At 34.8% G+C, this 26,976-nt stretch overlaps 2 protein-coding genes and 1 pseudogene across 5 annotated transcripts; 1 reads left to right on the plus strand and 2 right to left on the minus strand.

Moving 5' to 3' along the window:
- The first annotated feature begins 3,704 nt into the window (after positions 1-3,704).
- Positions 3,705-8,629, plus strand: LOC107864591 (transcription factor bHLH104). Its single transcript, XM_016711009.2, has 5 exons — positions 3,705-4,099; positions 6,507-6,584; positions 7,380-7,457; positions 7,860-8,022; positions 8,197-8,629. Exons 1-5 carry the CDS (start codon positions 3,987-3,989, stop codon positions 8,440-8,442), a joined length of 678 nt encoding a protein of 225 aa, XP_016566495.1. The 5' UTR covers positions 3,705-3,986; the 3' UTR covers positions 8,443-8,629.
- A 317-nt stretch (positions 8,630-8,946) lies between these two features.
- LOC107864592 lies at positions 8,947-11,032 on the minus strand (annotated as a pseudogene).
- A 2,446-nt stretch (positions 11,033-13,478) lies between these two features.
- LOC107864590 (CASP-like protein 5B3) lies at positions 13,479-18,180 on the minus strand. Of its 4 annotated transcripts, none has more exons than XM_016711008.2 (4): positions 17,447-18,180; positions 16,357-16,529; positions 13,947-14,079; positions 13,479-13,843 (listed from the first exon to the last, which is right to left on the minus strand). In XM_016711008.2, the coding sequence occupies exons 2-4, from the start codon at positions 16,485-16,487 to the stop codon at positions 13,649-13,651; spliced, it is 459 nt and encodes a 152-aa protein (XP_016566494.1). In that variant the 5' UTR covers positions 16,488-16,529; positions 17,447-18,180; the 3' UTR covers positions 13,479-13,648. The 4 variants fall into 4 exon arrangements, with proteins under 4 accessions (XP_016566494.1, XP_047265066.1, XP_047265068.1 ...); XM_047409110.1 differs by having other exon boundaries at positions 17,092-18,178; XM_047409112.1 differs by having other exon boundaries at positions 17,861-18,055.
- Between the last annotated feature and the right edge of the window lie 8,796 nt (positions 18,181-26,976).

Raw genomic sequence — 26,976 nt, forward strand, 5'->3', positions numbered from 1 at the left:
ATTATAAGTCATTTATGTATTAAAAAATTAATAATATTTAATTTTTTAATACATAAATGACTTATAATAATTAATTAGGGATGATATAGTAAAATCACGGTTAAAGTAGTTGAAACAAACATTATAAATATCTATTTTTTTAATTAAATATTATAAATTCTAATACATAAATGACTTATAATAATTAATTAGGGGTAATATAATAAAAAAATATTATTAATTCTAATATATAAATGACTTGTAATAATTAATTAGGGATAATATAGTAAATTATGGAGCAATTAGGATGTAATATAGTAAATGATTGGGGGTAGTATAGTGAATGAAGAGGTGGTCGAAACCACCTCACTAGAGGTGCGTGGCCCGTGGCAGCACGGGCCCAATACTGTAGACATCTTTTAGCACTAATATTTGATATTGATGAAATACAAACATAAATGTACATTGATTTAAAACGATAACTTTTTAAATAATAACTATTTGACGGTACTCGCTAAGAAGTGAAGTTTTATATGATAATTTTTTTCCACATGATAAAAAAGTGTGATATGTCGTGTAGTCGAGTTATTTTAATTGTTTGATAATAAGATTGAGACCTGTTATAAAATATAGAAAAGATGTAGAACTAATATTCATAGGATTATTTCATACAAAAATTGGAACGAAAGATACTTCGATTAACAATAAAGTCTTGGATCATCTTTGAGAAGATGATTATAGTTGAAGCAACTGCAACAAATATGCCATAAATGCATATTTTTCTTATTTTAATTAAATACTATTAATTTTCTACTACATAAATGACTTATAGTAATTAATTAGGGGAAATATAGTGAAATCACGGTGCAGCTCTTGAAGCAGCCATGTCGAAATCAATATTTTAATTAAATATTATGATTTTTTAATACATAAATGACTAATAAAAATATATTATTAATTATAATATATAAATGACTTATAATAATTAATTAGGGGCAATATAGTAAATCATGGAGCAATTAGAGGTAATATAGTAAAATAACTTATAATAACTAATTAGGGATAATATTATAAAAAATATTATTAATTCTAATATATAAATGACTTATAATTAATTAGGGGTAATATAGTAATTCAAGGAGCAATTAGGGGTAATATAGTAATTGATGAAACGCTGGTCGAAATCATAGGTAGACATGTCATCTATTTTTTTTAATTAAATATTATTAATTTTTTAATACATAAATAACTTATAATAATTAATTAGGGATAATATAGTAAAATCGCGGTTAAAGCAGCTGAAACAAACATCATAAATATCTATTTTTTAATAAAATATTATTAATTCTAATATATAAATGACTTATAATAATTAATTAGGGGTAATATAATAAAAATATAGTATTAATTCTAAAATATAAATGACTTATAATAATTAATTAGGGGTAATATAGTAAATCACGGAGCAATCAGAGATAATATAGTAAATGACGAAGCAGTTAGTTTTTTTAATTAAATATTATTAATTTTTAATACATAAAGGACTTATAAAAATTAATTAGGAATGATATAGTAAAATCACGGTTAAAGCAGCTGAAAAAACATCACAAATACTATTTTTTAATTAAATATTATTAATTCTAATATATAAATGACTTCTAATAATTAATTAATTTTAATATATAAATGACTTATAATAGTTAATTAGGAGTAAATAATAAATCACTGAACAATAAGGGTTAATATAGGTAGACATGTTATCTATTTTTTAAATGAAATATTATTAATTTTTTAATACATAAATGACTTATAATAATTAATTAGGGATGATATACTAAAATCATGATTAAAGCAACTGAAATAAATGTCATAAATATCTTCTTTCTTAATTAAATATTATTAATTTTAATATATAAATGACTTATAATAGTTAATTAGGTGTAATATAATGAAAAATATTATTAATTCTAATGTATAAATAATTTATAATAATTAATTAGGAATAGTATAATAAATTACGGAGCAATTAAGGATAAAATGGTAAATAATAAAGAGCTGGTTGAAACCAGCTCTTCTATAATATAGAAAAAATTACATAACAAGTATTGTAAATTACGATAGTTAAAAATTTAGATTAGTCAAAACATACTAAAAGTATTATTGATTAGCTACATTTTATTTAAATCACATAAATTGAGACTAAAATAATAACATATATTGCATGGGCCCCGACATCTAGTAAGGAAATATTAACACCACACCTTATCTTTACTAAATTATATAAAATCTTCACCCTTTTTATTAATTACCTATTTTTTTTAAACAATCGAATACATCCACAAACTCATAAAATTTTGGATACATAATTTTAATTATGTATTTTCCTTTGATCTAATTAATGCATTAAGTATCTTGATCAAACAGTTTCAGAAATTAATGTATCTCACTAATCAAAATTATATAACTCAACTTTAAAATTATATATTTGAGCAAAAATGAAGTAATTAACTGTTACATTCTTAAGTTCAAAATTATGTATCTCAAATTCAAAATTATGTAATCAAATGCTAATTGTGTATCCGAAAATTACAAAATAAGAAATTATTTATAACTTAGCAAATAGTAGGAGTAAAGAGCAATTAGTGATAATTTATGTAAGTTTTAGAAAATAAATTTAACCTATTTTAAGTAGTTGAGATACTTTTCGCCCTTATCTCTTTATTTTTTAAAATTAACATCTATTTTCTAATAAAAAAAAGCAAGTGAATTTATGACTCCCTATTCGATAATCTTTTTCCCTTACCCCACCCTCATAAAATCAATAATATTTTCACTTACCTTTCAACATTATTCGAATCCCCACTTACCAATCAATGGTAAAGATGCTAGCATTAAAGCAAGCCTCATTGTCAACACAAATACAATTGCATTTTCAAGACTAGCAGTCAATGAGTCCCATTCCTAACTTTTAGACAAGCAAAGAAAAAAAAACATTTTAATAATGAAATTCCCTTCTCTTTTCCGCTGTGTTTTCCATCCAATGTCGCTACTCACATTCTAATCAACTAATCTAAATTCACATAAAAAAAAATGCCTTACCACAAGGAAAAAATACCAAGAACAATTTCATATTTCAAACTTTAGATTCAAAACTTATAATTAAGAATAGAAAAAATAACATAAGTATATAACTAAACTTATTATATTTACACAAATCTCTATTTTTACAATATAATTAAAAAAGTCTCAACTAATTATGTAATGAATCCAGAAGCTAATTATATACTCACTCCATTCCAAAATAATTAAATTATTAGGATATAATACATTCGTTAAAAAAAATCTTTTAGTACATAAATTGTAGGTTAGCCCTTTTGATTGTTAATTTTTTTATTAACTGTGTAAAATATCAATTTTTTTTATAATAAAACTCTAAATTATCAAAATTTATATTATTTGTCGTCAAAAATAAATCTTCCTTCGTTTAAACAAGAATGATCTACTTTAACTTGCATAAAGTTTACGAAAATAATTTTTTTTTTGAATTTTATGATCTTAAATTAAATTTATGTCAAATACATTAAAATACCTTTTAATTTATGTGAAAAATTTAAATTAAAGTACTATAAAAATAAAAAAAATTATTAAATTAAGAAAAATAGATCATTTTTTTTTGAACGGAGGAAGTAATACTTACTTACTCCTCTGCGGATACCTTTCGTTGTGTCAGATGAAATTACCTGGCCATGAATATCAAAATCAAAATCACATTAGAAAAAAGCGGCGCCACCAATAATTGATACACGTGTAACACATTTATTGGTTACCCCTTCCGCCTCCGAATCTTGACTTGTGACTCTTCTTTTACCATCATCATCATCTCAATCTTGAAAAAACTTTTTTCCCCAAAACTATTTCACTAATTTTCAATTAGATTTTAATCCCGAAACAATTAATCCAAATTCAGTTTAGTTTTAATCCTTTATATTTCTTATTTTTAAATCGAAATGGATCAATTTGATTCATTTCGAGATGATAATTGGGACTTAATTGATATCAATAACTTCATTGATGACGTGCCGTCTGATTTTTTCTGGAATGATCAAACCCAGAATCTGAGGTATTTTTATTCATACCCTTTTCTAGATTTTGGTTTGTTTTTATATTTAGGTTGTAAAAATCTACTTTTTTTTTATTAAATATGATTTTATGCTATGTTGTTCAATTTAATCTTGGTGTAGCTTAATCTTGCATTTTTTTTACATGGGTTGATTTTCAAGTTTATACAGCAACTACAACAACGTATTTAGTGTAATCTCACAAGTGGAGTCTGGAGAGGTTAGGATGCACGCAAACCTTACGTAGAAAGACTGTTTCCGATAGACTGGAGGGTCATTTGTAGCCAGACCTTACCCCTACCTTTATGAATTTGCGGGGAGGTAGAGAGTCTGTTTTCGATAGACTGTAGGGTCATTTGTACCCAGACCTTACCCCTACCTTTATGAATTTGCGGGGAGGTAGAGAGACTGTTTTCGATAGACTGTAGGGTAATTTGTACCCAGACTTTCCCCTACCTTTTTGAATTTGCGGGGAGGTAGAGAGACTGTTTTCGATAGACATTAGGGTCATTTGTACCTAGACCTTACCTTTGTAGGTTTGTGGGGGTAAAGAGACTGTTGCTTGATAAACCATCGGTTCAAAAGTGCAGTATTCAAATTTATTGTGTAAAGAGTTGGATCTTTTTCATAGGTTTTAAGATATGTTCATACAATTTATCTCTTAATATAGCTTAATCTTGCATTTTTTAATGTGGGTTGATTTTCTAGTTTATACAAAAACAAGCGTATCTAGTGTAATCCCACAGGTTGGGTCTGGAGAGGGTGGGATGTACGCAAACCTTAACCCTACTCTTAAGTCGCGCAAACTCTTTACTTTCGATGCCGCACCCGTGTCGTATTCTCAAAAAATACACTAGCTTTGGCGAATCCGACACGCACCGTTGACATTTTTGAAGAGTACGAGCAACATAACCCCTGCCTTTATGAGTTTGTGGGGAGGTAGAGAGGCTGTTTCCGATAGACTATAGGGTCATTTGTACCCCGACCTTACCCCTACCTTTGTGGGCTTGTGGGGTAAAGAGACTGTTGCTTGATAGACCGTTGGTTCAAAAGTGTAGTATTCAAATTTGTTGTGTAAAAAGTTGATCTTTTTCATAGGTTTTAAGATATGTTCATACAATTTATTGCTTACTATAGCTTAGTCTTGGTGAGTTGAGAAGAATTAGTAGAATCTATATATAAAAAATTAAATTTTTTTCCCTAAGTCTTATACAAATGCACTTTTCATGCCTTTTATTAATCTTGCTTGTCTTGAATCAAATAAATCTTATATGTACAAGTTCTTGCATGTTATGATAATTCATGTTATCTCGAGATGCTAGATTGTTTATGGTTGATGTAGTTCTCTTTTAGGTGTAACTGATGAGCACACTTTTCTCTGCCATTCTGCTAAGGTTGCACTCATTTCCCTTTTTGGTTAAATTATCCGAGTGTTTGTTCGTATGATCTGATGGATTTCTATTTTCTATGTTAGAGTGAAGTGAAAAATGATTTGTTTTTATTTATTAGAATTAAGGCTGTCTGGAATGTCTTCGGCGTATAGGTAAGAATGCTGGATAAACGTCTGAAGTTGTGTTTTACTTTTTGTTCCCTTTGATGTTGCAAAATCGTGTTCAGGAAGATCTCCGTTTAATCTTGACGTGAGACCTGGAAAAGCCTTTTTACTTCTGAAACTGCTTGAAGGAAAAGCTTGATTAGATCATAAGATTGTCTGCGTCATTGTAGAAAAGAAGTATGCAAGTTTATCTTTCACATGCATATAGTTACGAGAGGAAAGTATCAGTCATTCCCATAAGAATCTCATTCTGCTTCTTAAATCCTTTGTCCTATTAGATCAGAGCTGAATCTTGGACTTCCTGAATTTCTGTTTCTTCCTCTTACTGTCTTATCATTGTTCAGCCTTCCTTCACCTCATTTCACTTCTCTCCTGAATGATCTCTGGTACCACATTAGATTTCTTTTACTTGATGTTAGGAGAGATTTTACCACAATAGAGGAATTTTGCAAGACATGAAATCTGACAAGTTCTGATTTGAGTAGTTTCTAAGTCACTACCTCCATTTGTTGCATGAAAAAAATGAAACAAATAATAAAGGCGGGAAAGGCTTATGCTCTTTTTCCCACAAGCATTTCTCATTTGGATTTGTCTACACTCTTTTTCTCTAATAGCTATACTAAAGAAAAATTGAAGAAGACGTCTTTTCAAGAATTTTACTAATTGGTAGTTGGATGAATTGAAAGGGAAAATTTCCATCCGAACATTATTGTCTTTCTTGCCCCGCACCACCACCCAAATGCTGGTGATTTTTCCTTTACATCAATTTGTCTTGTTTAAACTGATGATATAGGCTCTGTTCCATAAACCTAGTTTATAAGCTTATTTGTATCTCATTAATCCTTGGGTTGCAGAACTGTAGCAGAACTCGAGGCACCTCTCAGCGGTGCTGCATTTCAGGAGTGTTTAGAAACAGAATGCCCCAGGAAGAGGTAATTGTACTGTAGAAACTTCTAAGAATATCAATGTCTTCCTTAAAAGGTGGAAAATAATGCATATGCTTGGATTATTTCCTGGGAATGACAAGCTTTACCATGATCACATTAATGGAATTAATATGCTGATGTGTTAGAAATCGTATGTGATGATTAAGAGTTAGGTGAAAGAAATTCTTCATTTTAGATGAACTTGCTCTAGATTTCAATTATCTTTTAGCGTTGTCTTTGGTATTTCTGTCTCACTATATGTAAGATTGAGCATATTGATTCAAATAGGTAATTTTTTTCTACATCATTTTTTCCCTATTAATGATTTTAATGGAAGTACATTTATCTCTGATTTAAGAAATTTGACACAGAGAGGGAGGGTGAGAGAGAGGAAGGGAGGGGAGGGAGGGAGGGGGAGTGGGGAGGTATTCAGCTACTTTTGTTTTAGATAAATGGATATCGGCTACTTTCTTGATTTCTGAATTGGCAAAAAAGCTAGTTGCTTTGCACTTTACCCCCTTGTACATTTGCATAGTCTTGATCATAATTTTATGTGAGCATTGGCTTTATATGGACTCAATTGTCCTGAATCATGCATGTGCTTGAGATTTCTTCCTTCAGAGTGGATGATAGACCTGTGAAACAACTCATTATGGAAATGGGAGGGAGGGGGTTTCTTGGTTTGGTATTTCTGTGTAAATTTTAAGTACTGCTTTATAGTTTATCAGGTCATGAAAACTAAAGTGATGTCTACTCGTAACTTTTTACCAAGTTTTCTTTTGTTGTTTTCTTTTTAAACAGAGGTCGTAACGAGTCTTGCAGCAAACAAGGGAACAAAGCTTGCCGTGAGAGATTAAGAAGGGAAAAATTGAATGAAAGGTATTGTCATGCTCATATGAAGTCGTATTTTCTCTTTACATTCAAAATTAGGTTTCGTCTACTATTTCCTTCCATACGCAATAACACAGATATTGTAGATAAAGCATGGATCTAGCTCATTGCAATTTTAGAGCTGTCTTGTACTCTGCTGGTTTGGGCAGTCATACAAGACTTGTAGATGCTATTGGTATAAGTTCTTCTTAGTATAGTTAAGAGTACTGAGAAAAGCTCATTATTCTGTGAGGAGGGTATACTTATTACTATAGAAAGAAGACAGGCGCTCTTACGGACAGAAGTATCATTTTTACGTGGCACTTAAATCACCTTACAATCAGTTATATTATGCCCTTCAAATGAAAATGTGGTGCTCTACATCAATCTGTTTGAATCTTGTTGATGCAGGTTTTCAGAGTTATGTTCTGTTCTGGAACCCGGTAAACCTGTGAAAACAGACAAAATGGCCATACTTGGTGATGCCATTCGTGTTCTAAACCAGCTGAAGACTGAATCTGAGGAATACAAAGAGATGAACCAAAAGCTTATGGAAGAGATCAAGATGTTGAAGGTTAGAAATGCGTTTGTTGAAAGGTTTAAGTAGCTTGTGAAATTCAGTGTGATTGGCAGTCTTGAGTATTAACTCTTCAATTAGAAGAATTTTGACTTGGTCCTCTTGATCTTGAATTCCAATCTCTGATGCCTAGTCTGCAATCTCAAAGCCAAAGTCTTTTCTTATAATCAGGCAGAGAAGAATGAACTTCGTGAAGAGAAACTCGCACTGAAGGCAGACAAAGAGAGGATGGAGCAAGAGTTGAAAGCTACGGCTGCTCCAGCAAGTTTTATTCCACCTCATCCAGCAGCATTTCAGCCGGCAGTAAATAAGATGGCAGTTTTCCCTAGTTATGGTTTTGTGCCAATGTGGCAGTATCTACCGCCATCTTCGCGGGACACATCTCAAGATCATCAGCTCAGGCCTCCTGCTGCTTGAGAATCTTGCAAATGATGTATGGCATTTTCTCCCCCATTCGTGTAAATAGTGGCAACAAATTAATCTATTTTTACTCTCTTAGTCATCTTTGCCTCCTTTGGGTTTCCTCATTTTCTCGATATTTAATTTGAGGGAGGAACATGTATGGTAGATAATTTTATCTAGATGGAATTGGATTTGATTGACATCTGCTACTTGACTTTTGCCGTTTTAGCTCCTGCATTTTTATTTGGCTCTTGCAATAGATAGACATTCTAGTTTGTGTATCCAAACTATGTGGTACTACTGATATATGAGCTTTTATGGATTCTTTATGATGCTGCATTCGAGGGATATCCCAGGATTTCCAGGGTTATCGTATTTCAGTGTCTGTTTAGAACTGACTCTGCGGGGGACTTTGTTTTGTCATGGAGAACTCCATTTACTGGTCAGGATGGGTGAACATCTTGATGCTAGTTAGATGAAATTATCTGTGATTTGTCTAGTCTCTCTGGACAGGACAGAAATATGAATGATAAAGGATGTTAATTTTAATCTCCACATCTTGCATAAAAAATTGTACATCCCAAACAAAAGAAATAAAAAGAAATCATCTCTTCCGTACTTTGGAGGTGAGCATATAGTCCTTAATGACCTTTCTCTTAGGTGGTATCTCTTCTTTCACCTTGTTCTGTAGATGAATCACTGTCCGATATTTCTAACACATTCAGGTAGCAGATAAGTCTCTGTTGGGCTATACTCGGATTTTGTCTACTATTTTTGTACTTCTAGCATACTGCTTCAGATTAGGTATGGAAGTCATCTTGTTTCTCATCACATAAAGGGGAAGAGGCTATCTAGGTTCTGCTTTAAAATTGTCTGCATCTGATGTGAATTTCTGCATCCTAGAGTCTTCATGATGCACTTCATCAGTTGTGCAGCATTGCTCTTTCTCATTCATTTCTGGTTGTGGATCTTCTTTTCCCCACAAAAGCAAGTACAGTCCAATTACGACAATTACAGCTCCAATGATGCTGAAAATGTTAAAGGAGGGTATTTAGATAACAAAATATTGTAGATGTCCTCTTCCATCCTCCGTTCTCGAATGAGACAAATTCTCTGGACCACCTCTTCCTTCTGTTTGGAGGATAAGATGGGAAGATTGCTTACCTGCCCCTGTAGAGCTTTTCACCAAGGACGAAATATGCTAGAACTGCAACTAGTATGGTTGAGAGTGGGTTGAAAACAGTTACGAAAACTGGCCCCTTTTTCTCCGTGCAACAGAGTTGTATGTACACTACTAAACCAGATATCACTATGCCCTATTCAAGTTACAAAGATTCTCATTAAAATGTGCAAGTGCTAAATTGTTTTAGGGAGAAGGTATTGCTCCCTTCTTACCCCATGCAGGGTAGACCAGAAATCAATGTTGAAACCCACGGTCCAAGCTGTTCGTTTGTGTTGTACAATTACTGTGTAGAAAGCTGATTGTGCTGCACCAACAAAACTCATCCATGTAGTCAGTGAAAGTTGTGCCGGATATCTTTTCAGAGTGTGAGCCTGTAAATTCCGGTGTAAGCTTACGTGTGTTAGAAGGAGATTTCTCCTCAGAAACAGTAGTTAGCTCCTACATAGATTACTTGAGGAACCTGTTTCTAATTCATGAAATCTCCCATTTGAAAGTTTATTTTATTGAGAACAATTTTATGATGGCTAATGTGGTGGTATAGGAGAGTTTTGGCAAAAAACCTGCATGATGTACCATATTGACCACGTAATGCAGCTAGCAGCAGTGAGAATTGAGCCTTTCAACCAGTTCTCGTGGACAACACCCTTTCCTCTGTGGATGTAGATGAGAGGATGCCCTAAGCTTTTCACAACAGGTCCTTTGTATAACGTCATGCTCATAACCCCAGCCAAGGAAACCAAGGTTCCTATGAGTTTTGCTATTCCTCTAGGATCTCGAATGTTAGCATCTTCCAACCTATACCATAAAAGAGAATCTATGAACTGTGATTGCAGTCAATCTCTCTTCATTGTTTTCATGATGGAATTGTATGTGTTACCTGAGAATGACTGCTAGTACGAATGTTAAGGCAGTTATAGTGTTGACCATCGAGGCAAGAAGAGTCGGAGAGGTGTAGTTCAAGCTCACAAAGTACATGTTCAGTCACACTCACTCTGTTACGAAGGATAGACTGTTAATATTCCTCTTCAAACAGCATATGAAAATTCAATGTTCGACTGATCTTACCCCAGTAGAGAGAGTACAAATATCTCCAACAGCAATGCTATAGTTAACTTTGGCCTTGTCTTTCTGCAGAAAACAGCAGAAACATCAGAAAATAGTCCTTTGAAGCTAAGGGTACCTGCATTTCTGCATATTTTTGGATTGGAGATGACTGTGTGATTTACCTTTCAAGAAAATAGGCAAAGGGTAGCATGGCAAAACCGGCAACAATATGCCGGTAAGTTATGTAGACATGAGGATTCATTCCATGATTGAAGGAAGCTTTCAGTTATGAAGTATAAAAAAGTGTTAAGCAATTTGAGCCAAAACCATAAGTATGTGAGGCTTGAACCTCTTGTTAGTGCCCATGCTAGTCCCCATAGCTATCAATACTTGTGCTATTCTATGCCTTTTAACAAACTAAACTCTTAACATTAAGTTGTTCATATAGAGTCTATTATAGAACAATGGGATTAGATACCAAGTATTTATTCGTAGTATCTTCTTCTTATCAATAACCTGAAAACTTCACAACACTGATAGATATATTCTTATATATTATCCTAGGAATAGAATGTTCAATAACATCTTTTTCTGGTCTGTTTTTGTCTGGAGTCAGGGGTCTATCGAATACAACCGCTCTCCCTCACCTCTGAGGTAAAAGTATAGTCTGTGTACACTGTGTGGAAATATACTGGGTATGTTATGTTATTGTACCTAACTATTCTTGAAGTTTAATAGAAAAAAAAGCATGCTGATCCATTCTCATACCCCACCATGTCCTAAATAAACAAAAGGAAAGAAATACTGTTTTCAGTGATACCAGTTGGAGATGTATTTGATGCTAATATCAGTAATATTCCCAGCACCAAAATTATCCTTCTTGATGATCAATATAATGTTAGATAACTATGTCCTAGTACCAAGAAAATTGGGATCGCCTATATGAATCTTGACTAGCTGTCTAGCCATGTCGCTTTATTTAAATCCGTCTCTTCGATAAAAATTCATTCAGAATTTTATAAAAACTAGTGTATCCTGAAACCATAATATATATTCTGGTTCGCAGGCAAGTAACCAAGGTGCACCATGTTCCATGTCTGTCACATAATTGATCAGCTGTAGATTCTATTCTTTTGTGCAGTTGGAATTTAAAAACATTGATCCTTAGAGAATTGAGTATTCAGTCGAGCATTTAAGAGCGTGATCTAGCAGTCGATGAAGTGGTTAAAATTTTTAAAAACTTTGAGATCAAGGTCCAACTTCATGTAAAAACAATAAAACGCGAGGTGATTCCTTTCCATTTGCCTAGTCCTCGGTGGACAAAGTTAACCGATATTTGTGCTGGTGAGAGATAGCGGTACCAAATGAAATAGCCAAGATGGAAGAGACAAAATATGCTTCTCGATAAGCAAAGTTATTTGATACATGTATTGGTGGAAGGTCGCAGATAACCGATGAAATTGTTGAGGTAACTGCAAGTTGGTTTGGACAGTACAATACGTAAACACTCAAACTTGGCTTCATCTGGCAAGTAAATACTCCAACTTTGAGAATGCCAATCTAGACACATCAAAACTCCAACTTTGAGAATGCCAATCTAGACACATCAACTCGTCTTCACTGTGTCAGTTGAACGCTCCAACCTACAAAATGATCGTCTAGACACCTTTAAAATTATGTGCCATGTCAGGGTTAGATGTCTAAGAGCCAAAGTGGGGACGAGTTGAAGTGTTAAGTTGTCAGCTAAAGCCAAGTTGAGATGTTTAGGTATGTATTTTCAAAGTTGGAGTGTTTACTTGCCAACTGAGGCCAAATTTGAGTGTCTATTTAGTACTATCCATTTGGAAAAATACAAGAAGTTAGATATTTTCAATTAATCATGACCACAGTATTTTCTTTTTATATACTTCAAGGATATTCTGTCCCCTAAATTTCATATACCACACTGGTCTCCTTTTCTTTCAATCTTTGACATAGTTGCCATACAGGTAACAAAAGTCTTGCTATCACAAAGGACAAATATGTCTTAACCTTGTATATGATTTGTTGGATTATATGCATAGGAAAGACAAAGATGCTCTTTTAATATTCCTTATTGCCTACGTTTTAACTTACCACAGTATTTACTTTCTTTTAGGATTTACGACAACAATATATTCAATGTGATTTTACAAATGAATTTAAGGAGGACGAGTGTAGGGAGATCTTATCTCTATCTTAAAAAGTAGACCCCGTTCTGACAGACCCTCGACTCGACTCAAATAAAACTCTTTATCTCTGGGAGTTGGCAAAAGTCAGTCATCCAATGTCTTAGTCCTAATAAGAATATCTCACAAGTAATTTACTTGGTAGATTTGGCCAAGGACAACTATATACTGACTTGGGGTTCTTTCTCGCAAGTGGTATACCTACACCCCCGCATGTGCTTCCCCTCATCCGGTTCCTAGTTAGCAGTTCCAGCTCCATATCAAGATCACTATCATCAATATCGTGGGTTTGTTAGGATGACTGACGTCTTGTAGTTATATTGCGGAAGAACTCTTGATTGCATAGGTGGATGTTGCTTTTCGATATCAGGTTCATCTGAGCCCAATTGTCGTTGTGGGATTAAGATTAGGCTGCTTACATAGTCATGACTCTTGAACAAATCAAGGGTCCATCGAAAACAAGTCTCGTACCTGCATACGCACTAGTCAGTAGTTACTACCATCCCCATATTGTGATTACGCTAGATATGTTATTCTAAATAGTCTAAACAATTCTCTCACACATTAGTTGGTGGATTTAATATTAGTCTTAAGGCAAAAGCCAAATAACATAACCATAATCAAAAGGCCTTCCTCAATTAACTTCAAATGACCAATTACAGTAGGTGTGTCAGTATACAAAATGAACAGTCTCTTAAACCCTATATTTTTTCCTTTTCACACTTCAAAATTGGACAGTAACAAAAGACCATGGCAACAGATGAATGCAGCACCATACAGAAATCGTCTAACTCGCAGCCCATATCCAAAACATAATTAGCGAAGATATATAAATCGATATCCAACTGAGGAAAGCAAACGCGACGGATAACTGGAACTTGGTGCATTCCTCGCCGAAACTGCAACCTCCCAAGTCACGAAAGTACAACACTGTTACACCACCTGAAGAAGCAGCTGCAGCAAGCGAGAGCATTCCTGTACACTGCAAATCAATTCATTCCAAAAGAGATCCATGACAGAGAATTAGAAAAACGATATGTTTGTTATGTGCTTGTAAAGAATACGATCGCGCAATAGAGACTAACCCAGTCTCCAACTACGAAGAGGCTCAGTAAAACATGATTGTGGAATGACTTCTTCTTTGCCAAGAAATAGGCATCCATAAAGGCAAGTCCGGAGCTCCAGATGACTTGCAAACCCATTGAGGCTATTAAGTAGCTGCAATAATAACATGTACACATGAAAGCCGTCAAATTTAAATGTTTTATTATTTTAAGAACGGGAAAATCTTGGAAAATGAAAGAGTAATCAATTCGACATGTTGACATATCAACAATCAAACCTGTACTTTTTACAATTTCTTACTTGACAGAATGCAAGATAATGCACGACTAAGTACAAGTCACAGAGAAAATGAAATTAGGAAATTTAAAAATAAATTGAGAAACTAGTTCATAGTTCAAGGGAAAGTACTCGCTGGAGGACGTAGGAGTCACGAGGTTATAAAATGGACAGGAGTGCTTTTATGAAGGGTCATTTATTTATTTTCCCTACTTGTAGTTGTTTCTTTGTTTTCATCTCCTTTTATATGGTGTTTTCTGTAAAATTATCGGCTAAAAAGAAGTAAAGGCTAAAGATTAGATTGAATGATAGGCGTCAAGCCTTCTAGGCGACGAGAATCTTAGAAGACCAAAGGGTAAAAGAAAGTTTGCACCCCACATCACCCAAAGTAGAAATCGTTAGACCTGGCAATATACAACTAGCCTATAACATTCAAAATCACCAGGGCCACTCAATTACCATATCATGATGTGGAAAACATAGTGATTTGTAGCAACGTTCAAAGATCTTAGAGTTTCATCATCCACCACGTGTTTGAGGTCATTGAACGTGTTTGTATTATGAATGACTTCTAAACTAGTTCCGGACATCCAAGAAAAATATTGACGGTAGTAGCTGACTAGCATCCCACAAATGCAGAGCCAAGTTCATCAAAAAGTTATTTTAGAAGCTTTTATCCATTCACTAATTTTTAAAACTTCATTCATGTATGGGTGCTTTCTGTTTTATCCAATTCGAGGAGTATTTTGATATATTTCCACCAGTACAAGTTGAAAACCTATAACAGAGACAAAGTTAAAAGAGTTTATAAGGTCTAAGTACAGAATAAATTGTTTCACAAGCGAAAATGAGATCAAAGGAGTTATTCGGGTTAATTCTCTGACCTACATTGTCAGATTGGGTTTCATATTAGGGGGAACAACCTAGAAGTATTGACAGCTAGAATTCAGGCATGACTAAGAGCTAAACTGCTGTCTGGGGAGTCATCCTTATGTTAATTGCCTTAAGTGATTTAAATTAGGCCTGCTGACGACCTATGTTGCTCGGACTCTCCAAAATGATGCCATACACATGTCGGATTCTAAAAAGATATACTTACTTTGAAGGATCCAACACGCACCCGACGACATTTTGAAGAGTTCGAGCAACATAGCCGAGGACACTATGTCTGTAAAGACAAGGCATAATTTATACACACTGGGTGGTGGTATGGACTGCGTACACTTTACCCTCCCCAGACCCCACTTGGTGGGGAGTACACTGGGTGTGGTTGTTGTTGTATTGGGTACACATGGGCTGTAAATTTTGAAAGGATTTCTAAGTCGCTAAATAACAGGTTAGGAATCAGTCTGGTGATTGAAAGCTCTACTGCCACTAGTCAGTTGGATCAAAAGAACAAATTTTTTTTCCCTGATATGGTAAACCCCGCCCTCCAAACCCCCTACCGAGGAGCCACACATGTATAAGTGCTTCAATTATGCCTCTTATTTCTTTTTCCCTGTCAATTTTGCCTACGCGAGCTTTGCAAAAGAAAGCGTGTCCAAAGCTTGCACAAAGGAGGAGAGCTAGGTTGACGGTCATTGTAAAAATAGTCAGACTAAGATGAATCCTCGAATAGAGAAGAAGACTATAGTAGAGGTAGCCCCAATTAATTTAGGATTGAGGTGCAGTGGATCAATATATGAAACTTTGTTGATTGTCCTTGAGGAAGGAAATAGCAATGCTGGAAGATCTTTGTAAGGTCTTAGACCTTGGTGAGCATGAAGCATGCATTAGTCACCAAATCCAAGGTCCAGGCAGGAAAGGTTAATCAGGACACTGACGAGCGTATCACAAACGTGTAACAAAGCATTATAAACAATTTCTAGCACAGCAATAACTTCAATAACAGACTATTGCGGACTTGTTTATTAAGCCATTTTCTTCTCAATCCGCATATTTTCCAACACCATTTAATTCAACCAATTGCCAATTTGAGTAAAGGTAGTTGTGATTAATTCTTGAAAGAAATAGGAGTGATGAACTAAACAAAATTATTCAGTTGCTGAAATGGATTGATAACAGGATAAAAACTTGAATCTTTATTTTCAGTAATGCGATAAATTACGCTAACAAAGATAAATGCAGAATTGAGAAAAGGAAAGGAGGAAGTACCAAAAAGCTGTGACATTGAAGAAACCTTTAGAAGTAACCATTGCGGCAATTGCACCAGCAGCAAAAAAGCACTGAGCCATCCTCAGAAAAAGCCCAGTTAAAGTACCAGGTGTGCCAGCAAAATCCTTCATTGTATATCTCCTCAAACTGAATCTACTTTTTACCCTTCTCAACTAAGAAAAATTATCCAAAGAAGCTTTCTTTAATCATTTTTAAAGCAAAATCAGGTACAAAGTTGTAATCTTGATTAAACAACTACCAATTACAATGACTTTTCAGCAAGAAACAGAAGAATCAAGAAATTACAGCTACTTGCTACAACCCCTTTCGAGAATTAAGGAAGTAATGATGCAACACCCAACTAAGAAAAATTATCCAAAGAAGCTTTCTTGATTAAGCAACTACCAATTACCATGACTTTTCAACAAGAAACTGAATAATCAAGATATCTCAGCTACTTGCTACAACCCCTTTTCAAGAATTATCAAAAGAAATGATGCAAGAAAAATGTACCCTTTTGAACAAGAAGAAAAATTAAGCAAAGAAGCTTTCTTTAATCATTTTTGAAGCAAAATCAAGTACAAATTTGTATTCTTGATTAAGCAACTATTACCAATTACTATGACTTCTCAACAGTAAACTGAAGAATCAAGAACTCACTGCTACTTTCTACAACTCCTTTTTCAAGAATTACAAAAGGAATGATGCAAAAACCCAAGAAATGAAGAAATGTACCTCTTTTGAACAAGAAGAAAACAATTCCCTACTAAGAAATTATCCAAAAATGAAGCTTTCTTGATTCTTGATTAAGCAACAACTCCCAATTACTAAGACTTTTCAACAATAAACTGAACAATCAAGAACTAACAGCTATTTGCTACAACCCCTTTTCAAGAATTACCAAAAAAATGATGCAAAAGCCCAATAAATGTACCATTGAACAACAAGAAAATCATCCAAAGAAGCTTTCTTTAACCATTTCTAAAGCAAAATCAAACAAAAAGTTGTAGTCTTGATTGAGCAACAACAATGAGAAATTGAAAAAATCAAGAATTGCTAAAGGAATGATGCAAAAGCTCAATAAATGTACCTTTTGAACAGCAAGAAAAACTATCCAAAGATACTTTCTTTAACCATTCATGGAGCAAAATCAAACACAAAATTTGTAATCTTGATTAAGCTACTATGGCTTTTGAGCTACTAGCTACAACCCCTTTTATACCAAAAGAATGATGCAAAAGCCCAAAAAAGTGCCCCTTTTAAGGAAGTGAAAAAACAAGACGAGCAAGTTACTTGAAAGACTTTGATACTCCAGATGCTAAATCCAAAAATTTGCCGATTCTTGGGAAAAGGTAAGATGACATGGGTGGGGGGTGTTTGGAAAGGGGTGGGGGGTTGGGGGAGACAAAAGGAAAGAAAATAGTTAGCTGGAAACTGGATTATGCAAGCACAGGAATTTTCTAAATTGAACTTGCATCTTCAATTTCTTCTAAATTGAACTTACATCTAGAAGCAACAATTTCGTCAAATGTTACATGGGACTTTCCCAATTAAAGAAATTTAGGAGGGGAAAAAAAGAAGAAGATAAAAGACTTTGTTCCCATCAACTTCAATTTTACACCTTGAGGAAATCGTTATTGGAATTTGGAACCACCATTTAATGACCAACAGTTTTTAATCACAGAGTTAGAGTTGACATGGTGGTTCAGAGTCATATTCTTTAAGCAAGAGGTCGGATTTGATTTCGTCTCTGATGAATAAAGTAAATTCTGTAGTCAGTTTTCTATCGCTGATAGAGGAACAAATAATTAGTCTCACGGCTACTGGTCGTGGGAAATAAAAATTTTTTTTTACTTAAAAGGGGGAGGGGGAGGGGTGGGGTCCGGGGGGAGGGGTGTTGATGTGTGTGTTTTAAGGTGAAAGTTTTTAATTAATTCGTGACCAAACTCAGACTTGATAAGAATAAAATGACGTAAATAAGTGACTTTATTAATATGTTATCAAAATAAAGTTCTCGAAATATTTTCTTTTTTTTACACAATATTTTAATGGAGCCATTAACAATAAAAACAGTTTCAGAAAATATGTAAAACGGAAGTTAAACTCACGCTTTTGTAATTCAGAAGAAACACTTACGTTTCATAAAATAAATGAATAAAAAGCATAAAACGAAAGTTAAGATCACACTTTTGTAATTCGGAAGAAACACTTACGTTTCATAATTTTTTTTTAAAAAGGAGTGTAATACGGAAGTTAAAAATCTGATTTATTTCGAAAGTTAAAAATCACCATTGAAACAGCTGAAGCAGACATTGTCACACCCCTTTTTTTAACTCCAAAAGGATTATGGTTTTAAGTTTCGAAAGAGTTTTATTATTAAAGTGATAAAAAATGAAAATTTATTTCGAAAAGGACTTTTATTTACATTTTTATTCAGAGTCACCACTTGGCATAATCTGGTGTGCCAAGTCACCTTTGGAAAATCCTTTTCAAAACTATTTGACTCTGTAAAACTGATTTGCGAACAGAGATTCCGGCTAAAAAATTCTGTTGACCGAGGGGAAGGTGTTAGACACCCCTCGGTCCCGTGGTTCGACCACGGCCGCTTGACAGAGCGTATCGACTAATTTGACACTACAAATGTACAAACCACAAAGAAGCACGTAAAACAATCAAACAAACAAAACAAAACAAAACAAAATGAATAAAAGTATAGTGTTCAGTCCAATTATACAGTCCCGAAATAAATAAAAATGCGAAAATAAATCCTATCTAACCTATACTAATCCTAACTACGCTCCCAAGCTCTACCCAATGCCTCTGACCTTGATCACGATCCTCCTTCGCCAACATGATACGTCGGGACATTCCCCGGTGAATAAATACATCAATCTTCGGGGTATTCCCCGACTAAATGAATACATTCCAATCCGAAAACATAAATCAACACATTTTAACAAAACACTTTCCTCATTCAACGATCGCAAGTCCTACTTTTGCCTACCCGAACCTACTCTTTACCTATCCCAATTGACCCATCATGGTAATATCAATTTCGATTAACGTTTGTTTCAAGTCAAACAACAACCCAAGAATCAAACCAACCAAAATTCACCCTTTATCAAGTTTCAACCCCATTCCACTTATTCCCAATCAATTACCCAATTTCAATATGAGAATCATCTAATCAAGCAACGATGATTATAGAAAACTCAAACACACTCAAAATTCATATCATCAACCCATCATGAATCAATAAAAATCACAATATCAATCATATATAATGAAATAAAAATGAGAAAGAGTAGAATTGGACCTTCGAATGAGCTTTTTATGTGTTGAATTTCACAAACGAAAGATAGAGCCGCGTCGAAACCTCAAATTGAACCTCAATAAATGACCAAAAACCAGCTCTGTACCCAATTAACCTTAAAAATCCCAAAGTATGACTCGAACACTAATCCACGAAAAGCAAACCCGCAAACCGAACGCAATTTCTAGAGATATCAATCCGAACAAACCATTTTGAGATGGTTAGGAGGCTGGTTCTAGTTTTCTGGGTGGTAGGTCGAGCTGACGCCTTCGTTTTCCGGTGAAAAGGGTGATTTTGGGTCAACTATTTGGAGGGGGTAACTGGATTTGCGACGGAATGATGATTCCGGCGGAGTTTTAGCTCCGTTGACGATTTTTGGTGTGGAATTTAGCTTGAAGAAAAAAAACCCCTCTCCCTTTTTGCTAGTGTGTGTATTGGCTATTGTGGAGAAGATGATGGAAATATTTTGTGTGACATCTATGGGTATATGCTCCTATGGAGAAGCAAACAAAAAGAACGAATAAATAATGTTTTTGTGTTTTTATCCTTTTTTCTTCTCTCAAAATGACGTGTGTGTGTTCATGGTATATGGGTATGTGTTTCTCTTTTTTCCTTGATGTTCTCTACCTGAGTCAGAGTATTGTTTTGGTGAAGATGAGTGAAGAAGATCCATTCTTGTGGGTGTCTTTTTGTCCCTCTCTAATAGGTATCCATTCTGTTTTTTTTTTGGATGATCTCCATCTCCATGGAGAGAATGTTGTGTATCTCCATATGAAAAATGAAAGTCCTCCCTCATATTCTCTGTGGGTCCTCTCTCTTTTGTTTTATTCCAAGGGAAAGAAGAAAAATGTGATGTATTTGTTGTATGGATAATTCCCTGTGGGTCTCTTTCTATTTTTGTTGTTAATGGTTGGTTAAATGGAATCAAAATTTGTGGGGTGGCACGTGAGTAGGGGTGAAGGAGTGGGGTGAGGGCGTAGGGTAGGTGAGGGAAGGGTGTCCTAATTTAATTGGAGAGGTTGTTAGGATAGAATTAAAACAAGATAAAATTTATTAAGGGTTATTATTTTTTGTATTTTGTGGAGAGATAATTACACGGTTTAGGGTACACGGTAGAATAAGGTAAAACGAATAAAAGTGACTCTCGGGAGGGACAAAATTAGGTGTCTACATCATGCCCCCTTTGAATGTAAACACGAAGTGTTTTTAGACAAAGAAGTAGACAACGAGATAAAATTTTGTCCCGACCATTATTCAAAGAAAGAAACAAAAGGAAGAGGGACAACCGAGTTGGAGAGTCGAGTGAGGTCCCGTCGAGGTTTCGGTTCGCGGATCTGTCATTACATCAAAAATAAAAATTACAAGTTTAAAACATAAATGAAATTACAAAAATCCTATCTATGCAGCTTTTTTTGGACTCTTGACTTGAGTTTCATCACCCTATTCTTCAGGCAGGCTCCTGACTTGCAAATTCATTAATCTGTTGACTTTTACTTTCTTCACCTTATTGCTTAACTTTCCATTTATTCACCCTGTGCTTCGGGCGGGCTCCTGACTTGCCATTTCATTACGATGTTCTTCAGGCGGGCTCCTCTCTTGCAATTTCATCACTGTGTTCTTCAGGCGGGCTTCTGACTTTCAATTTCATCACCCTATTCTTCAGGCGGGCTCCTGAAACCAAAATCAAAACTAGAACAAAAATTAATCAAAATCAAAACTAGAACTAAAACTATCCCACACAAAGATTATCATAAGGCAATATTTCATTTTTGAAAGCGTGGTTCCATTTTTCAGGAGGGTCCTGAACATAAAGTGAAATCTCATTTTTTAGGAGGGTCCTGAAAAGAAGGTAAAAATCCCTCCTGAACATAAAGTAAAATCCCATTTTTCATGAGGGTCCTGGACAGAAGGTAAAATCTCATTTTTCAGGAGGGTTCTGAACAGAAAGTGAAATACCATTTTTCAGGAGGGTCCTGAACAGAAGGTAAAATCTTATTTTTCAGGAGGGTTCTGAACATAAATTAGTATAATCCCATTTTTCAAGAGGGTCCTGAACAGAAGGAAAATCCCATTTTTTAGGAAGGTCCCGAACATAAAGTAAAATCTCATTTTTCAGGAGGGTCCTGAACAGAAGAAAAATCTCATTTTTCAAGAGGGTCCTGAACAGAAAGTAAAATCCCATTTTTCAGGAGGGTCCTGAACATAAAGTAAAATCCCATTTTTCAGGAGGGTCCTGAACAGAAAGTAAAATTCCATTTTTCAGGAGGGTCCTGAACATAAAGTAAAATCCTCACAGATGTGCATTTCTAATGGTAGCTGAATTAAGTGAAGCGAATTTGCCCTTATTTCAACAAAAAAAATTTGTCAGTTAAAAATTTAGTAGTGGCTTGCAGCACTTGGCTTTTCAGGCATCTGCTCCAGTGTTCATTTCCTTCATTTTGTTTCAGATTGCTGGAATTTGCTCCTGCTTTGTCGTGTCATTGACCTAAACTCAGATTATTAAAAGTGACTCTGAAATAAACACAGTATCTCTGCTTTGTCATGCTTCTCAGATAAACCCTTTAAACCTTAGTATTTTCATGAGTTTCCCAACTTGTCTGTTGATAAAACTTTCTACATGCCTTATTCAGCTCACAATCATGTCTCTTTCATATGCTGACTTTGTCTTGCTTTATGCAATTGAAGAAGCTGGTAGCCAGTTTTGAAATCTTTTCTCACTTGTTTTGCTATGGACTTGACTCAAAGATAAGAGAAAAATGACAATGACTTTTATTTGGACCACTGACTCAAGAAAAAAAAATAAAAATAAAGAGAAGAAAGAAAAGACAATGAACGTCCCCGTTTGAAACAAAGAAATGAAAAATTTATCTAGAAATGACAGTCAATTCTAATGATTATGCCGTGCATATCGGATTAAACTGCCTGATCTTTCCATCCAAAACCTTCTACCAATTGTTGTTGAGTTAATGACCTCGAAATTGAGTTGCTTTCTTAGGTCAAGTGCATTTAAGACCTTATTTGACTAGCAGTGCCTTGAAAGTTTTTTGCCAACAAGCCTCTCTCATTTTCTTTTTCCCAGCTCACCATTGCCCTATGGAGTTCGTGAGGGTTTTTCACCAATGAGACTCTTTTATTTTCATTTGTCTCAACTCACCGTCGTCTTACAGTGCCCGTGAGGGTTCTCACCGATAAGACTCTTTCATTGTTATCTCTCTCAGCTTACCATTGTCTTACGGCGCCCGTGAGGATTTTTACCGATAAAACTCTCTCAGCTTACCATCATCTTACAGCGCCCGTGAGGGTTTTCACCGATAAGTCTCTCTCATTTTTATTTCTCTCCTGATTCCTTATGCCGAGGAAGACAAGTAGTTACCAAAATGCATCATCACATCCATTGCATGCTTAGTCTTAAACATTCTCAAAAATTGATTGAAGGTATTTCTTTATTTGTAACTTGACTTTTGGATAGGGTTAGAAAGAAAGAGTGGCATGGAGCCTAAACGACAATTGAAGTGGATGACTCTGAATTGTTTATTGGGCGGGACTTACAACTTTTGGAATCGACTCAAACAATGAGGATTAACTCATGCCCCAGTTTCTTTTGACTGGGCAATTCTAAATTATTTATTTGGTTGGACCGAGCCTAGGGTAGGACAGCCTACGTATCTCACCCTCGAGAGAGGAGAATCAGGTCATGCGTAGTTTTGGTCGCTTGTTCTCTTGCTTAATTCTAACTTTTCTTTCTTTTTTATTTTATTGACTCTTTTCTCTTTGGGTTTCTTTTTTTCTGACTTCATTTTCTTGACACTCTTCTTTTCTTTCTTTTTGGACACATTTTGTCTCTTTTTTGAAGGTTTTCTGACCTTTTTTTTTAACACTTTTTCTTGGACGTTGTAGACTTTATCCTAATTCCAAAAGAGGGGGAACGAAAGAAAATAGAACTAAGGCTCAAATGGGGTAAACAAAGGATGACACAATGTTTGGATAGTAGAATGAAATGCCTTCGTCATATCAATCCTTGAAAATGCAAGTACACATCATGCAATATGAAAGTGAGAGATGAAGATCATGTGTGACACTTTAACAACCCAAACTTTTAACTGAGCATGTGTGCCACTTCTTTCTTCTACACTTATCAAACATATGACCCCACCGTTGTTGTACATCCCTCACATTGAATGACTCATGATTTTGTGGAGATGATTTTCTTTCCATTTCTTTTGATATAGGATCACATATTCCTTGGTTGACCTAATTGGGATATGCCCTTTGATTGATGACCAAGTTATTCTTGTGATTCTCAAAATAATTGCCTTAATTTTCAAAGAAGGCTTCAACTTGTCATCAAATGTCTCAGCACTCTACTTATTTTCTCAGATGCTTTCTTTTTCAAACTTTAACTCTCTGATTCAATGCTTCATGATTAAGTTGAATTTCAAGATTTGGCTAAAAATTCTGTAGGCATGTCATAACACTAGAATCAACATAAAATGCATTGTGTAAAGCAGACAAATAAAGAACTTAAAATAAGACAAAACAAACAAGGGACACCACATTTCATTGAAAGGAAAGATACAAGGGTTTAAACAAAAATGACAGAGAAACAAAACAAGATAGATCCCGAACAACAACCCTGAAATAATTCAAAAAATATAAAAGAAAACAAAATAAACTACCAAACCTCTTTTTAGTAGGGAGAGAGTGACTTCTCAACTGCTCAACCTGACAACTTAGCTACTGGTTTGCATATCAGCATGACTAGAACTTCCACAACGATAAGACACATTTCCTTCAACAAATAAGTTTTGGGTCCTCATGTTTAAAGTATTGCTTCCCACATATTGTGCAGTACCATGTGCTGGCAAAGAATTCTGTGGGATGGTTAAGGTGCCAATGTTTTGCACCACAATTAATTTTTCTTGAATTATCCTTTCTGTTTCTCTTTTCAAAGTATGACAATTCTTAATACTGTGACCCTGAACATCAGAATGATATGCACATCATACATTAAGATCAAAACTTCTTGAATGTTGGTTAGGAGTTTACCCGAGGAGAGGAGTGATCATGCCCCACTGTACCAATCTCTGGAATAAACTAGCATACGACTCTCCAATTGGTGTGAAGTTATCCCTCGATTTCTGCCTCATTTCATTATTTGGTTTGGATCGAACCTCGGGCCTAGAAAGGCTTTGGTATGTTTGCGGAGTTGGAGGGTGACTCTGAGGAGTTGGTGCGCGCCATTGTGAATAAAAAGAGAGTTTAACATATTGCTGTGCGCAGTATACTAGATATGGAGGTAGGAAAATAGATTATAATGGATTTCAGAAGGGATTATAGAGAGCCTGGGTATGAACTTGGGCTTGAGACTGACGGTAGCGACGACGTCGCCTTCTTGGATGTGCCCGTTCTTCAACTACATTAATAGTTGCATCTTTCTCATTCTTCTTCCCTCCGGTTTCCCTTAATTGATTGTAATATTGTCTCAAATATTCCACGGATTCCCCATGTCTATCTTGCTCCTCAAATTTCGACATCTCAAGGATTGGAGGGGGGTTAACACTTAAAGACATGCCCCAGTCTTTGTATGTAGCATCTTCTTTACCCATAAGTCCTAGGAAACTTTTCGTAGCATTTTCTGCATTCTTTATCTTTTCAACCATTTTCTCTGGCTCTTCTGGCACGCTAGGCTTCTTGTTAAGAAATTTTGGTAGTCCAATTAACTTAAATGTAAGCTGAAGAGTATAACAATGATCACCAAGAGTATCGAGCATGGGTCCACTAACAACATGGGGAAACACAACTGTTGGGCATCTAGCCAATGTGGATGTCTGAGCGGAGGATTGAGCAATAAAATCACAGATGACATGTAGTGTTGTGAATATAGTTGGCTTATGCCGAGAGGCTAGAGAAATAGTGGTGGAAGTATTGAGATTCTTTTGGCTTGGAATGAATTCTGAGGCATGTTGTGGTGCATCAACAATATTAGAACATGGAGCTTGAAATTTTTGATGGAGAACTCAGGGTTTTTGCAGGGTCAACAGTAGAGAATGGACGAGGAGGCAACCCACTGGCCCAAGCTCGATGCATTTTTGTCATTTGCTGCCTTAGTCTCCTAATCTCTTGCTTCAAACTCTCATTTTCATGGCTCTTTGTTTGATCCATGATTTCACTCTCTATATCCTTATTGGACACAACTAACTCTTCCTCGGATTTTGTGTGATGTGGAAGATCAGCCAGGATGCCATAAACCAACCACCTTAAACTAACTGAATAAGAGGTAACAAGGTGTTAGAGTTCAACACTTTCTCAAAATCTTTTTTTTTTTTAGTTTTTCCTTTTCTTTGAAAAAGATCACCGAACCCAAAAAGGGCGCCTACGTATCTCACCTCCGAAAGGAGAGAATCAGGTGTGCGTAGTTCGTGAAGTTTTGCCAAAATGGCCAATTAAAATCTTTTTCTTTTTTTTTTCTTGAAACTTTAAAAAGAAAAGAAAATAACAAATTGTCAAAAGAATTGACGAAAATCTTTTTGCATTTTTCAGGTTTAAACTCCTTATAATACAAAATGAAATCTATGATTACCAAAGAAAAATCTTTTTTTGTTTTCGATTTATAATTTCATAGGAAAATGAAATATGAAACTATTAAAGAAAAATCTTTTTGTAGTTTTTCTTTTAGAGATGTTTATGAAACACCTACTCTAAGTGAAGAGTGAAGAAAATCTTTTTGAATTTTTCAGATTCCTGTACAACATGAAATCTATTATTACCGAAGAAAATATTTTTGGATTTTCGATTTTAATTTTCATACGAAAATGAAACTTGAACCTATTAAAAGAATTTTGTTGTTGTTGTTTTCTTTTAAAGATGTGCATGAGACACCTACTCTAAATGAAGAGTGAAGAAAATCTTTTTTGAATTTGTGAAATAAGATCCCCGAACCAATAATAGGCTACCTACGTATCTCACTCCCAAGAGAGGAGAATCAGGGGTGAGTAGTTCGTCCAGATTGGACAATTTAGGATTAAAGAACAAACAAAACCTTGACTTGAGACCTAACTAAAGACAAACGAGTGAAGAACGTAAATAAAATCTTTTTGGGGTTTTTATTTTGACACTTGACACCCACAACTAGGAAAGAAAAATCTTTTTTGAGACATTTTCGCTATATGAAATGTATAAAACTTCTACCATTTTTTGAAAATTTCAAATTATGGAAGCTTACTAAAGAAACAAAGAAAAATCTTTTTGATGTTTTATTTTTGACAAAATGATTGAAAAAGGTAAAAAAAATAATTTTTAAAAATTTT

The sequence above is a fragment of the Capsicum annuum genome, chromosome 3 (assembly GCF_002878395.1).
Source record: "Capsicum annuum cultivar UCD-10X-F1 chromosome 3, UCD10Xv1.1, whole genome shotgun sequence".
In the NCBI taxonomy this organism is placed as follows: Eukaryota; Viridiplantae; Streptophyta; class Magnoliopsida; order Solanales; family Solanaceae; genus Capsicum; species Capsicum annuum.

Bases quoted from the DNA above. Each gene is read 5' to 3' on its own strand.
- LOC107864591 (XM_016711009.2), top strand. From the start codon at position 3,987: ATGGATCAATTTGATTCATTTCGAGATGATAATTGGGACTTAATTGAT. The intron at 7,458-7,859 runs GTATTGTCATGC...TTGTTGATGCAG, and splicing joins AGGGAAAAATTGAATGAAAG to GTTTTCAGAGTTATGTTCTG. The intron at 8,023-8,196 runs GTTAGAAATGCG...TCTTATAATCAG, and splicing joins AAGAGATCAAGATGTTGAAG to GCAGAGAAGAATGAACTTCG.
- LOC107864590 (XM_016711008.2), bottom strand. From the start codon at position 16,487: ATGAAGGATTTTGCTGGCACACCTGGTACTTTAACTGGGCTTTTTCTG. The intron at 14,080-16,356 runs GTACTTCCTCCT...TTATTATTGCAG, and splicing joins TTCAATGTCACAGCTTTTTG to CTACTTAATAGCCTCAATGG. The intron at 13,844-13,946 runs GTTAGTCTCTAT...ATTGATTTGCAG, and splicing joins TCTTCGTAGTTGGAGACTGG to TGTACAGGAATGCTCTCGCT.